Source organism: Gouania willdenowi, chromosome 24 (assembly GCF_900634775.1).
Source record: "Gouania willdenowi chromosome 24, fGouWil2.1, whole genome shotgun sequence".
In the NCBI taxonomy this organism is placed as follows: Eukaryota; Metazoa; Chordata; class Actinopteri; order Blenniiformes; family Gobiesocidae; genus Gouania; species Gouania willdenowi.
The window spans coordinates 16395159-16409169 of NC_041066.1; the positions used below are offsets into that span (position 1 = coordinate 16395159).

At 35.8% G+C, this 14011-nt stretch overlaps 2 protein-coding genes across 2 annotated transcripts; both read right to left on the reverse strand.

Moving 5' to 3' along the window:
- Window positions 1-1834: 1834 nt before the first annotated feature.
- fkbp6 (FKBP prolyl isomerase 6) lies at window positions 1835-6523 on the reverse strand. Its single transcript, XM_028439981.1, has 9 exons — window positions 6303-6523; window positions 4691-4808; window positions 4530-4619; window positions 4230-4432; window positions 4002-4121; window positions 2626-2823; window positions 2362-2471; window positions 2156-2250; window positions 1835-1941 (listed from the first exon to the last, which is right to left on the reverse strand). The coding sequence occupies exons 1-8, from the start codon at window positions 6348-6350 to the stop codon at window positions 2172-2174; spliced, it is 966 nt and encodes a 321-aa protein (XP_028295782.1). The 5' UTR covers window positions 6351-6523; the 3' UTR covers window positions 1835-1941; window positions 2156-2171.
- A 2259-nt stretch (window positions 6524-8782) lies between these two features.
- tmem244 (transmembrane protein 244) lies at window positions 8783-13326 on the reverse strand. Its single transcript, XM_028440061.1, has 6 exons — window positions 13213-13326; window positions 11700-11785; window positions 11549-11625; window positions 9306-9431; window positions 8973-9017; window positions 8783-8896 (listed from the first exon to the last, which is right to left on the reverse strand). The coding sequence occupies exons 1-6, from the start codon at window positions 13303-13305 to the stop codon at window positions 8799-8801; spliced, it is 525 nt and encodes a 174-aa protein (XP_028295862.1). The 5' UTR covers window positions 13306-13326; the 3' UTR covers window positions 8783-8798.
- Between the last annotated feature and the right edge of the window lie 685 nt (window positions 13327-14011).

Below are 14011 nucleotides of genomic sequence, written 5' to 3' on the forward strand. Positions count from 1 at the left end.
AAGTTTAAGAGGCCACAGCGCCACCTGCTGCTTTAATAGTGTACTGACTGTTTCCAACCGCAACACCTACATTATATATATATATGTATATATACATGCATAATATATATATATATAATTTTTTTTTGTTACAGCAATTGTTTTGAAAAAAAAAAAAAAAAATCATTTATTTTTTAAGTTACTAGTTACTTTTACCCCCCACTGGTTAATTTAATTAAATACCTTAAACCTTAAACATCTCATGTATAAACTTAAAAAGGAAGAGACCAAATCTTACACACTTTTCCACAAAGACATCTGTATAAAATAAAAGGTTTGTCAAAATGAAAAAAAAAATAATTTACTCATTAACGTCTGGGTGTAGAAATGTAACGAATTACTTTCCTTCTTTTAAAACGTACTTAACTACAAGTAAAATTACTGACTTAGCACCCATAAATGTAACTCAATTACAGTAACGAGTGCTAGTAATCCATTACTTTCACCTCTGGTATTATTATTAATATATAGTGTATATCACTACTACATTTCAATATCATAGATATACTTTAAATGTACAAGTCCTGTATTCAAACATTTGCTCAATTTCCAGTTCTGGATGAATTCCCAACTTCTGTATAAAATATTTTATTTCTGCAGGTGAACAATGAATGACAATTGTTATAAGTATTCATTAATCAGAAAAACAAAAAACAATACCGCAAACTGTTTAACTTAAGATCCTTTATTGTAGATAAAGGAAAATTCTGTGAATAATAAGTTAACATTTTAATGCACTAGGTCATGCTTCTCACCTGAGAAATAGATAGCGTGGAATCCTGGAAACCATTGTGTCTCCTTGTCTTTCACAGCACATGACCCACCAGCAGCCATGCACTAGACATGATGGCAACCCAGTCACTAATGGACAAGTGGATTATCTGGAGGTCAATGAGATTTTTTTTTTTTCCCAGCTCCTCCCTGATCCACCACATACTCCATCCCACCACTTTTACCTGCTGCTGTCATCACCTTTTAATCTCGCCTTGTTTTTACACTTTCCTGTAGTACAGAAGAAGCCTTACTGTGCATTTGGAGACACAGAGTTCACAAAGTAGTATTTTGTATTTAGACTAAAAAACGAGAAAGTCTGATGGATGTGGTTTTATCTGAAGCAAAGATTGAATTTCTCCGAATAGAACAACATTGTTGATATTCATTTATCCTGTACTAGTATTGTAAATCTCCTCTGGCTGCTCATAAACATCCCATACCTGTTCACACACATCACTCTACAGTCTTTCGAAGAAAAAACAACAACCTGGAGCTGATCTACTGCCCTTCCAACAGTCATAGTGGTGTAATTCTGAGGTATTTAGGCCTTAGCTGGGAAGGAATCTTGGTACTACTTAGTGTGTCTCATCTCTTTGAGCCCCCGCCTCCATCTGCTTCATTCAGATTAAAACAAAAGCTGTCTAGATAGTTGTGAACAAAAACAGTCTGTGTTTATTATTCAAGTCAAAAGCCTAAACATTCAAGCTGGAATGACAAAAACAACAAACCAAAGATAATTCAATTCAATTTCACCTTCTCGGCAAGTTGTGATGAAAATTGTAGATGTACAGATACATGAAACTGATATTTTCCTGTAAATGTTACTAATGGTTTGTTCTTTCATTCAATGTATTTAACTACACAACTCCATGGCCAAGGTAAAGTTTTAATAGAAGTAATAGAAAAATGTAAATAAACGGAAAGAAACAATAATTTTACAATTATATGAAAAAAAAAAAACAATCCCATAAAGGATGTTAACAGGCCAAAAACATTTTATACAACAATCCAAGTACTGCGCTATTCAAAAATATTATTATATAAACAAGGTAACACTCTATGATGTTGAAAAAGAAACTTTCTAAAATAATACTACTGATACAAAGACATGCAGCCAACTCATGGAACCTGTAACACAAACATTGAACAGTTGTTTATCTTTTCATCCAATCAGTGTTAGTCAAATGCAAATCTTAAATCCAAAATCCATAATTAGTTACTTTACAGAAGCTGTGCAAAGAAATTGTACATCTTCTGTCAACATTTCTTCTTAAAGACCACTTGGAGTGAGACGTTGAGCAGAATAACACTCAACTAATAATCCACAGTAAGGATTTCTCACCTTTTGTTGCAAATCTTTACATTTTTATTTTCCTAAGACTGCTGAACATCTTTGAGTACATGTCCTTCTCTTTGTCCAAGCAGTCTTTGTGACATCTGAAACACAAACATGTGCACATCAGCAACCTAACTGGATACTCTGCGATATCTAATGAGGTTGTAGTGAAGTGTAAGTGTATAAAATAACTCTTTATAAACTCATCGTACATTGCCACTTTCCTCAGGAGGTCGTTGATGTCGCTGTCGAATGGCTTCCTGGCTTGTGCAGCAATGAGGCAATCTTGAGCGCTCTCATACTCCTGCAGCTCCAGGTAAGCCTTAGAGACAACATCAGTCAGATTAGTAATTAAATACTTCATAAAGCCATATTAAATATATTCCAAATCAAATATCCCATACATTTTTTTCCAAAATTTTGTTACATTTTTGAATCCTTGTTGGAGAGTTACTCTATATTGTGCTCTATCTGACCTGTCCGCAGCGAAAAAGAGCCTTTGTATTGGTGGAGTCTATCTTCAAAGCTTTGTTGCCATGTTGGAGAGCTTTCAGTGGGCTTTGGAGACGCAGCTCGGTGAGGGAGAGGTTTAAATAAAGAGGAAGCAGGGCCGCCTTGATTGTCTCTTTGTCAGATTTGCTCTGTGATAACCTGTTTTCCAGCAGCCTCAGCGCCTGTGAAACGACAACAAGATGCTAAAAAAAACCCACTAAGGCTGTGTTTGATCTGGCATACTACCGTAGTACTGAGTCATACGTCAAAACAAGTATGTAGTAGGGTTGAGTGATGTGGACCAATACAATATGAATCTCGATATTTTTAATACAAATCTTACCAGAAAGATAATTCTTGGTTAAATTTGCTAATGCAAAATGCCACACAGACATATTTATTAACAAACAGTTCATAATTTGTGCCACTTTTGGCTTTTTCTTCTCTAAGAGACAGCACGTGTGAGTGAGTTCTGTAGTGTGGCATGTTTAGGGAAAGGTCTGGGTTAGGCTGCACACAAATCCATCTGTGTTTTTTATACTGTTCTGAAAAGTAATGAAATCAGTGACTCTTAAAATGAATATATTAATACAAAATAAGCTATAAAATACAAATATATCAATATAGGCAATATTGTCATTTTCTATAGCTCAAAAATAGAAAACTTGATATATCTTGAATCTTGATATATTGCCCAGCACTAGTATGTAGTTTGTTCACATTAGATAATATGGAAATATTGAGTACACGAGAAATACCCGGATGTATACAGTATCGAGACATTTATTAAGTATGGACGGTGGGCACACTAGTCACATTCAACAGCCCCATGATGCATTGCGAGTGGAACGTAAAATCGCCCTGGGACCGGCCACAAGCTAAAAATCAAACATTCCCTTTTCAAAACAAAAGCATCTCTTCTTGTTTTCCATTAGTTTCTTAACGTTTTTGTAAATAAGGCTCTTGTTTTGAAATTAACCAGAAGTTTAGTCAGTAGCACAATGGCGGGTCTCCGAAAATCTCTCAAATGTCGGCATGAAATGTGTTTCTGCGAGTTTTATAGATCAAATGACCACATGTTGATATTCTACTTGGTCACTTCCTCATTTAAAATGTTTTCAGAACTTTTAAAGATGGCGAATCAACAGAGATATTTAGCCTCAGTGTGATTCAGGTTTTTGTGGTTGTAGGTTCGAAATACAGTACATCTTGGCAAAGTATACTTCAGTGGGAATGGTAACCATTCTAATTATACTAATTGTATGTAGTAGACAGTATGTACTCATTGAGTGTGTAGTACATTAGTATGCGATTTCGAACACAGCCACTAACTTCAATTTTGGCCCGTCTGAAAAGGCACCTGTTTGTAACGATCTTTGGCGTCGTCATATCGGTGCTGATGGAAGAAACGGTTACCAAAGTGACGGAGGTTGGTGACAACTTGAAGAAGGTTTGCCAGATTAACCAACTTCTGCTCCTCCTGTGGGAAATAAATACTCATCAGCAGAAAAACAAACGAATCCTGTAGAGTTGTAGCAGAAAGCTGCGGATAATTGAAAAGCATAATCACTTGACTCTAAACATTTACCTCATCCATCGCAACAAAGTCATCCACTAGTCCTGAGTCGAGGTAGTCGAGGATCTCAACCTGGTATAAAACCGTGGCAGCAGCTGGAATGAATGGAGGACAGCCCATGTCTCCGTACGCGTACTGAGGCTTCAGTAGGAAACGGGAGAACTCCCCTTTCCGCATGGTCAGCAGGGCCAGCTCTAGTCCCATCAGCGTCACATCTGTGTGGGGGGCAAATGTTTGGGAAAAACTCAGATCCACAAAAAATGAGAGCTACAGCTTTAAAAAACAAAAAAAGAAAAACAAAGAATAACGTACCTCTCCCCAATTTCATTATCCGTGGGTACTTCACGCGAGTGGTGGTTTCAAAAGGCTCGTCAGAATATTCCAGGTAGGCAGAGTAACGCACTGCAGAGGGCAACATCAGATAAACTTCACCTGTAAGGTAAGATACCTCACATAATGTTTCTGTCACATACTTATCACTGATGCCCTTTGGGGCACAGGCGGACCCTCTCCAGGGTGGACGACTTCCTTTAAAATTCCTCCATCTCCAAGGATGTCATCCATTTTCAGCCGAAGTTGTTCAAAAGGCCTCTGCAGAGGTAAGAAATGAGAAGATTGCAAGTGTACAGGTATATATGGTCTAAGCCTATCGTCTATAGCAAGCATCAGCAATTGTCCTGTGTTGCTGCAACTTGTACCAAGTTGCATAAAAATGCTTGTTTTTAAAACTAAAAGTACAAATAGGTGATTAAATTTAATTTTGAAACTAATTAATTTGAGTTTAATACAATTTCCTGTTTTTAGGATTGTTTTCAGGGTTTTGTCTGCATTTATGATCTTTTTGTTTTTGTTTTGTGTACTGTATTATTATTTCGGTTTCATATTGTGGTCGCTTTGGGTACTTTCCTCTAATGTTTTTTTTGTTGTCCACCTGTGCATTTTTGTTGTCGTTTGTGTGTTTTTAAAATTTCATTTTGCTGTCATTTTGTTTTGTTGTCATTTTGTGTGTTACGAGTAATTTCGTGTATTTTTGTTGGCATTTAAGGTTTTTAGAGTCTTTTATGTGTAAATTTGTTGTTATTTTGTTTACGTCTGTTGTTGTTTCCTGTGTTTATGTTGTCATTTTGTAAATTTCTCTGTCATTTTGTACATTTTTCTCTCATTTTGTGCATTTTTGGAGTCATGTGTTTTCAATTTTGTTGTTTAGTGTGCCATTGTATTCACTTTTTGTATTTTCATTGTCTAGTGTATTTTTCTGTCATTCTGTATGTTTATTGAGGTCATTTTTTGGTTTACTTCGGGGGGCGCACAGAATTAGCGCGAGGGCCGAATGTGGACTACGGGCCACCAGTTGCCCACTTTACTGTAAATAGTCTTATTATAAGTCACAAAAAGAATACATTCCACATAGCGTGAATGTGTTTCTGAATATATTAAGGTAGTGTCTATTGATACGGAAACGTATGACTCAAAAACTCTTTCTTCCGCTGCCGTGAGTTTGAATCCCGCTTTTGTCATGTTTATTTTTTTTTTTTTCATTTTAACATACTTAACACAGCAAATTCCACCTTTAAATATACATATAGGGGAAAAAAAACATTTTAGGGTATTTCCTGGGTTAGGGCTAAAATAAAAGGCTTAGCGGGGTAGCGAAAAATAAATATGAGCTAAAATAAAACTGACGGAACTGTAAGTCACGTGGTGCACCTATCGCGTCACCTAATTGGCCAATGAGGGGCGCTGCCATACATTAAAAATCCGTCTGAATGTGTAGTTTAATGTGCGACCACATACAATTTAAGCATAAAATATTGATAGACGGATGAAAATGATTACACATTAACACATCTTAGACCATCATTGTCTCATCAAACTAATCTCACAAATATGATAAACTTGGTCACATATCTGCAACACGTGTGTTTGTCTATTAATTATTTACGTTGTAAAGCACTTACCGAAACCCGATGTATGTAAGCATACTCTGAATAACATAGAATTAAGATTTTTGTCGGTCTTTTTCGTCAAATTGCTAATAATTAACGTAGTTTAGCAGCCACTTTAGCCGTGATGATGCTAGCTTACCTGTCGTGTTGACGGGGTAGAAGCCTGAATAAAGCTGTTCTGAGACATGTTTTGCTCCTTGGACGATTTAATAATGTGTCTACGGTGACGTTACAGTTCAATAACAGCTTTGGTTCTTCGTTTTTTGGTGCAAAGTGGTTGAAACGTACAACTAAAGGGTGGCCCAGCCGTCAACTAGTGAGTTAACAGACTAATGACGTACGTGACCAGAAGGATTGGAGGCTTTTACCAAAAAAGTTATTTAACTATTTCTTTGATGATTTTAAAACATACATACAAAACTAAACAAAATTCAACTAAAACTTAATTTTTATTTAAAAAAATAAAATAAAATACGCGATTTAAACTTTTCTGGCACCTGGCCAGAGCAAATAAGCCCTTGTCCCACGTGTCTTAAAGGCCCAGGCCTTATTGGCCCTGTGCTATTTTCACCATTAAAAGGTCTGTTATCCTGATTTTATAAAAGCAGAAACTGATAGAAAACTTGTACCTAAAAAAAATAAATAAAAACAATTAAAGTCCAAAGACAGTGTATCTTTTATAGGAGTGGTGCACGATATTATCAGCACGTTATCAGTATTGGATAATCGGATATAAGTTTTAGAATTAAGTATTGAATTAAGTTGAATTAATCACTGAACGTACCAATTTCAAAATGATTTTATTTTTTCTTCATTTATCTGTGACAGAATGCTTGGATCTTCTAAAATGCCATTTTAACCACTCAACTACAAAATGTAAGTAGGCCAGTAAATAGTAATTGTTTTAACTAGGACAGGGTGCAAGTATCTTAATATTTATTATTATGACTATGATTATTATCATTATTAATTTACACAATTGTCATGAATAAATAATGACAGCATTTACAGAACTTAGGTTGAAGTATTTTTCTTATTTTGCACAGAGAATTATTACTATCAGTGGGTCAACATGATATCTGCAATTAGGTGTGGGGGGGGAAATAGCAGTATTGGCCAAAATATTGATAAAATATTGAATATTGGCCAATATCATGCAACCCTACTTTTTAGGTGTTTGGTCAATGTTGACCGGTGCTGTGATTTATACCATTTTCATTCACAAGAAGGGAGAAACAGTTTTATATTTAAATGTTATGCTCTAAAGTCTTTTGCCAGTTTAAAACAGTAAGCATTATACAGCTGTGTTTCAAATCATTTTAAAGTGCTCGGTCTGATGCTAATCGTATTCAATGAGAAAATCAAACGGTAACGTAACATTAAAGCTGATATCCGGAGTTTCTGAGAAATCTATGTTTATGTATCATTCTTTTGAAATGCGAAAAAAATGCCTAACTAGTCTTTTACTATGGTCTACTGCCGGTGGTCATTCATATGCGTCAATGTACGGTATATAAGTCCAGCCTTTGTCTAATAGACCGCTATACAAATAGAAAATCGCACTAGGCTTCAACTTCCTGTAGCGGAGACTGTCAATCAAAGTGAATGGGCGTGAGTAAACTGTGCACGGAAACAAGAGCAAACAGGTATCACTCTGAGCAGCATAGCATCATGGAGGAGCGCTCCGAAACGCCAAATCTAAAAAGAATGAAAAGTCTAGGTACAAAGCTTGTGGATAAATGTCTTCGTGATCACAACAGAATTTTTCTCAAACGGACACAGATTTGGCGACGTTTCTCATGGACAGGTAATGTTTTATTCGTGAAAAACAATACTACACGTGTGTTAAACATTGTTGTTATGTTCCGCGATGCGCGTCCACGAAAGTAGAGGCGTGGCTTCTGGTGGATTGACAGAGGCAGGGGGAGGAAGTGGAGCTGTTTAGGGAGGGACATCGACACTTATGCTTTTGAATTTTTTCTCTCTCTTTTCATCTTCCGGATAATCGCTTTAAATGTTAATCTTCACGTTATATAATAGATTTTTGTATATATCTACAGATACATGGTATAGATATATGGATATGACTTAAAGGTGTCCTGATCCAATGTTGATATTGGACATCGGTCTGATATGTACACACAGGGACACACACACACTGGCAGGCCTATGAAAAAACACAATGTTACAGAGTTCTTTTGCATGAAATATTTACTGTCATATCTAACTATGCACATTTTTAATAAATACACAGCAGGTGGATCTGCTTTATTTTTCATTCTAGAAAAACTTTAGTATGAAGCTTTAAACAGGAATGAGTGCTGTTGTATAAAACTGATTATTGACAATACTTGAGTGCGAATTTGCTAAACTTTTACAATAAATACAAACAATTTACATAGAATGTGTAAAAAAAAAAGTTAAATTGGATTTGTACAGTATGACATTTACAGTAAGGTAGAGATCTACTCGCACAGAAGGAAAATCACATCGTGATGTATAGATAGAAAAATATAGATATTTTAACTGGTTGAACCAATCTAAACAGAACATTGGTTGAAACAGAAAGTGAACCAGTGGCAAGCAGATACCAGGGATGAGCCGGTAATCACTTTAAAGGCTTTGCTCATTTTCATTAAAAGTTCTGTAGGTCAGCTGGATAAACAAAGTTACTCCTGAAGAGTTTGTAGGCCAGAAGCTGTCCTCCAAATATCATCATCACCAGCCCTGAACCTGTGGAGACAGCTTGGTAAAAAAAAAAATATGAACATATCAATAATATGCTGAAATGAGAGGTAGAAAATCTCACCAAGGGCAATCCACCAGTGCTCTGCTGAGGGGAAGTCTGACATCACTGTAAGCACACACCCACACACACACACACACACACACACACACACACACACACACACACACACACACACACTGCAATGGTTTGATTGACTTAATATCTTCTTCTCATTTAAATGACGAGGCAAACTCACTAAGACTGAATGACAACAACAATTTAATAATGGCAGACAAATGTGCTCATTTGCTCATTTATATTTGATTGAAGTGCTGTTACATAATCAACCTCTAATCGTATTAGCGGTGTGTGTGTGTGTGTGTGTGTGTGTGTGTGTGTGTGTGTGTGTGTTACCTGCTACTGTCATGGCAATATGCAGCAGTGTGACAGTTATTGCGTAATCCCAAACCCACTCCTCCACGATCCAGGCAAATATCAGGCCGCCCAACACATAAGTGACTTCTGTGGATATCACTCCAACTAATGCAGAGAGGGAAGAAAAGGAAAAGTAAGAACAAAGTGATAGCTACTGTATCCTTTTATTTTTTATTTTTTTAACTCTCGACATCTGAATATTTGATCAACTGTCCTATTTTTTCCCATTTTATAGAACAGGGATTCTCAACTGGTTTAACTCTGGGACCCACAGTCATTCCACTTTCTTTTTTTTTTTAGAATTCAACCAATCAAATTTAGTTTTTCAAAAATAGCTGTTGAAAACACACATATGTAATCTTTTTAAAAACAAATCTCCATATTTTCCTGTGCAACATGCATTTCACAGCATGCCTGACAAAGGAAATGTTTCTTTCAAAATAAGACAACTCCAACATGAGCAACATTAATTATTTACTCATTTTTGACCAGCTGTCCGCAACCCACCCAGTACAGGTCTGCGACCAACTTTTGGGTCCTGACCCACCAGTTGAGAATCACTGTTATAGATCACAGATTTATATTTCTTGATGGTTGACACTGTAATACTATATGAACTAGTTTTTCATTGAGGTTAGTGGTCGTTTAGTGGGACTAAACAAGTTAATGATCCAACATGTTTTCCTTCTCTTAGATTTTAACAAAAGGAACACAAACAGAAGCAGTCATTCATCTGTGACGTCCTTGTATTGCAACATGACCTTACATTTGAATAAATAAATAAATGTAATAAATACGAAGACATATATCAATGACTTCTCTAATAGTAATATTGCTACGATCAAGACATTACCTCCGTCTGTGTGACCAAAAACAAGTTCATGAACCAATTCAGCGGCTCACTCTTCTAAACACTCTAAGCCTAAACTCAATTACACCTCAAAGACCTGTTAGTGCCACATTATCCCCAAGGAACTATTTGTGCTCAGAGTTCTGGATTACCGGAGGGCCCTATGTTCCCAAGTAGAAAAAGAAACTCATTTTTGACTCATCCACGTTTGATACCTGCGGGAAACTCAGACTGTTCAGCTGCTTTGTGTCCCTGGTCTCATCTGCCAACAATAAGTTATTTTCCTGCTATAACACAATGTCCAAACACAACTCATAAAGGCATGAAAGAATCTCTTTTTCTACAGGGTAGTGAATTTACATTGCAATATCCCAGTTAAGATAGAAATGATGGAAATTGTTAATTGAAATCCAAATAATGATTCATGTAAACCAACAAGTTAGTCGAATCATTAGACAACGTTCTCACTGCTAACAAATAAAATGACTTGCTTTTTTATAATTGAATAATCTGCCTCACTATCTGTGTCGTGTTGAAAGTAAACAGCATATGTTGAGTGGTTCTGTTTTGTTTTCAGAAAATTATTTTTCTTATTCATGAGGAACATTAAATATGAAATCAAAAAAATTGGATATACTATTAATTGCATTTGTAAATTGACATATTGTAATTCAGTGGTTCCCAAACTGGGGTGGGTGTACCCCTTGGGGTAATCGGGAGGTACACAAAAACATTTGTCAGTTTATTTTTTAACATTATATATTTTTTTATACATGCACACACACTTTTGTTTCTCATCCATCAATAATTATTTGTGGCAAAACTTGAGAAATAATGAATAAAAATGCCTTAATTCAAGGTTAATGTTGGACAAGACACAGGAAATAGTTTAGACGAGCCTGCAGACACAAATAAACAATGTTTAACATGAGCTAAGGGGTACTTGCGATAAGAAATAAAGGCTAAGGGGTACATGGGGCAATAAAGTCTGTTCTGTATTTTTATTTTATTCTATTTTTTGTTCCTGTGGACCAGTTGGTTACTACGGTACCACCTAGTGGGGATCCTTAATAAATAAACAAATAGAGAAAATAAAATAAATAGTAAAATGAAGCACAGAACTCATTCATTCATTAAAATTCTGCCTGCCTTATCCTGTTCAGGGTCGCAAGGGTCTGCTGGTGTCTATCTCCAGCTCTCTTGGACAAGATGCCAGTTCATCTTGGACAAACACAAATAGACAGACAACAACCTTATCAATGCACTCCCATCCACTACTGATAATCTGTTGAATCCTATGAACCCTTTGGTGAAAGGAAACTGGAGTACTCAAAGAAAACCCACACAAGAACAGGGAGAACGTGTCACTCACCCAAATATTTGGGATTGTGCCATGATGGTTGTGTTGTGTAGTCAAAAGGAGTCAACAAACTGTTGATCTCATGAACCCTGTGAATACAAGAAAATATGTTTATAAGTGTTTGTTTGTCCCAGCAAGTGTGAAAAAATCTATATACATTCACCTGAGGAGTCCAATGCAGACACTGACTACGATGTAGTAGAGGCAGTAGAAGGACAGCATGCACATCAACAAGTTTTGCAGAACAACCTAAAACAGAACAACCAGAGAAGAAGAAAACATGGACCTCAAATAATAGAATAAAATGTTTTTTTTCCTTGAACCTATGAGGAAAATATATTCAAGTCAAAGAAATAAAGAATCCTGCGATCCTGCCTGAGTTTCTTCAAACCATAGCCTATAGAAAACAAGTGAAACAGAAACCATTTTTATTCTGGAAGAAATACGTGGAAGACATTCACCTGAAAAGGTGTCATCAAAAATAGATGTCCTGCTTTTCTCTTCCACTTCCTCCTCCTATATGACCTCAAAAACACAATCCCTCTGACTGGCAGCCAGTGTCTGCTGCCTCAAACCTTTCAGAGATGATTGACTGCAGCCTTTTGTGGCGCCTTAGCTATTTTTGTACTTTTGACATCCCTGAAAGGAAGGTGCCAGGCCTCTTTTTACGTTAACATTTCAGTATGCCACGCACAGGCTGGATTAAGCACTACGCAAACAGGCATCAATCCAGTCAGATGTGGTAAAGCCAGTGTGCTGCAAGATTACACGCAACACCTAAAAGGATCGAGGTCATTGTTATCTTGGTCTTGCTAATAAGTCCAAATACCAACTTTTCATTGACCATTTTGGTTAGCAGAACAAAAAGCTAGTGTTAACCTGCCAATCAAAATATACAAATGTAATTTATTTCTATCAAACCCAACAATGAAGCTGAGTCTGGGTGTACAGTTTGTTCCAGTTTAAAGAGACTTTTACCTCTACACAATCTTGCTAATATGGAAATTATTATTATTATTATTATTATTATTAGCTAGTATTTTTATTTATTTTATTTAAATTTTACATCTTTTACATCGTCAAATTTGCTAAGATAAACATAATGCAATGCCTTTGTTGTAATTGGTGCCATAGAAATGTTTTGTAAATTCAAAAATCTAAAAAAAAAAAAAACAAAATATGAAAGTTACCACAGCAACATAAACTTTATTTGTTTTTAGATGACCTATAATATATTCAAATATGAATGTTACAGTAAAATACAGAAAATTGTCCCAGTTATGGCACTAAGTTGTTTGTTCCTATGTCCACTGCTTCCATGGACATCAGAGGATGGGTGTAGCGTGACTGTCAACATAGTTTAAAAAAACAAATGCAGTGTAACTACAAAGGCAGAAATATAAACTAATAATTTAATTAATTCATATTTTTTTTCCCCCACTTGTTACTAGAGTATCTGTATTTCAGATGATATCCAAAAGTAAATTTAAATTGAGTGCCAGTGGTGGTCGACACAATGCATGTTGATTTATTATGTTTTTACTCATGCCACTGAAAAAATGAACAGATAACGAGGCCTGTTCATTTAGGCAGTCAGCTCCTGTTTATGGTAAAACATGTAAACAGCATGCCTATCAGTTGAACTGTCTACTGCAAAAGATTTGCTCCATCCTTACCCAGGTATCACTGGGAGTGCCTTTAAAGGTGAAGGGTCCATGGCGTTTTATGAGTGTGTATCCACAGCAACGACAGCAGTATTCCAACAACATGAAGAATGGCTCGTCTAAATAGGGAAATGCAGGCTATGTGAATGTGTGAGCATAGTTGAGAGAGCTCCAACTGTGTCGTATACACCAAGGCTCTGTGGACTTGGATTAGGAAGGATGGGATTACTCCTAAGTAGTTTGAAGAGATCCCAGAAGGGATAAAGGTAAGCAAACTGTAATAAAGACGTGTTCAAATAAGCATCGTGAAGAGTGCAAGGTTGAAAACTCTGCATACAGACATTACAACTCTAGAATCAAAAATGTTCATATCTAATCAGCTTTAATTTTTTACCCACTGAATGGATCTCTATATAAAACATTTAGAAGCATACTGTAGCTATGGAAATAAATCTGTGCCATCCATCAGAGTTTGAATTCGTATTTTTAAAGCTGCATATTTTTAGCATCACAATCAGACTTAGAATTTTCAAAAATGTCTGAGACTTACTTTAAAAAAAGTAAAAAAAAAAAAATAAAAAAAAAAAAGTCATATTAAAAAAATCAACATATAAAAAATTCAACATAAAAAAAAAAAATTCCACATAAAATAATTCTGTGTCCAAAAATTCACCTGCAAAAACATTCATTGTAAGAATTAGCAATAAATGTTACCTGACACCTGGAATACTCGCTGATTAACATTACAATATATATCTACACTGAAATTTTTTTGACACTGAATTTGTTGCAGGTGATGCTAAAAAAAAAT

Bases quoted from the DNA above. Each gene is read 5' to 3' on its own strand.
- tmem244 (XM_028440061.1), bottom strand. From the start codon at position 13,305: ATGTTGTTGGAATACTGCTGTCGTTGCTGTGGATACACACTCATAAAA. The intron at 11,626-11,699 runs GTGAATGTATAT...TTGTATTCACAG, and splicing joins GTCTGCATTGGACTCCTCAG to GGTTCATGAGATCAACAGTT. The intron at 9,432-11,548 runs GTGAGTGACACG...TCTCTGCATTAG, and splicing joins GCACAATCCCAAATATTTGG to TTGGAGTGATATCCACAGAA.
- fkbp6 (XM_028439981.1), bottom strand. From the start codon at position 6,350: ATGTCTCAGAACAGCTTTATTCAGGCTTCTACCCCGTCAACACGACAG. The intron at 4,809-6,302 runs GTAAGCTAGCAT...TTACCTCTGCAG, and splicing joins CTACCCCGTCAACACGACAG to AGGCCTTTTGAACAACTTCG. The intron at 4,122-4,229 runs GTAAATGTTTAG...TATTTCCCACAG, and splicing joins ACTTTGTTGCGATGGATGAG to GAGGAGCAGAAGTTGGTTAA.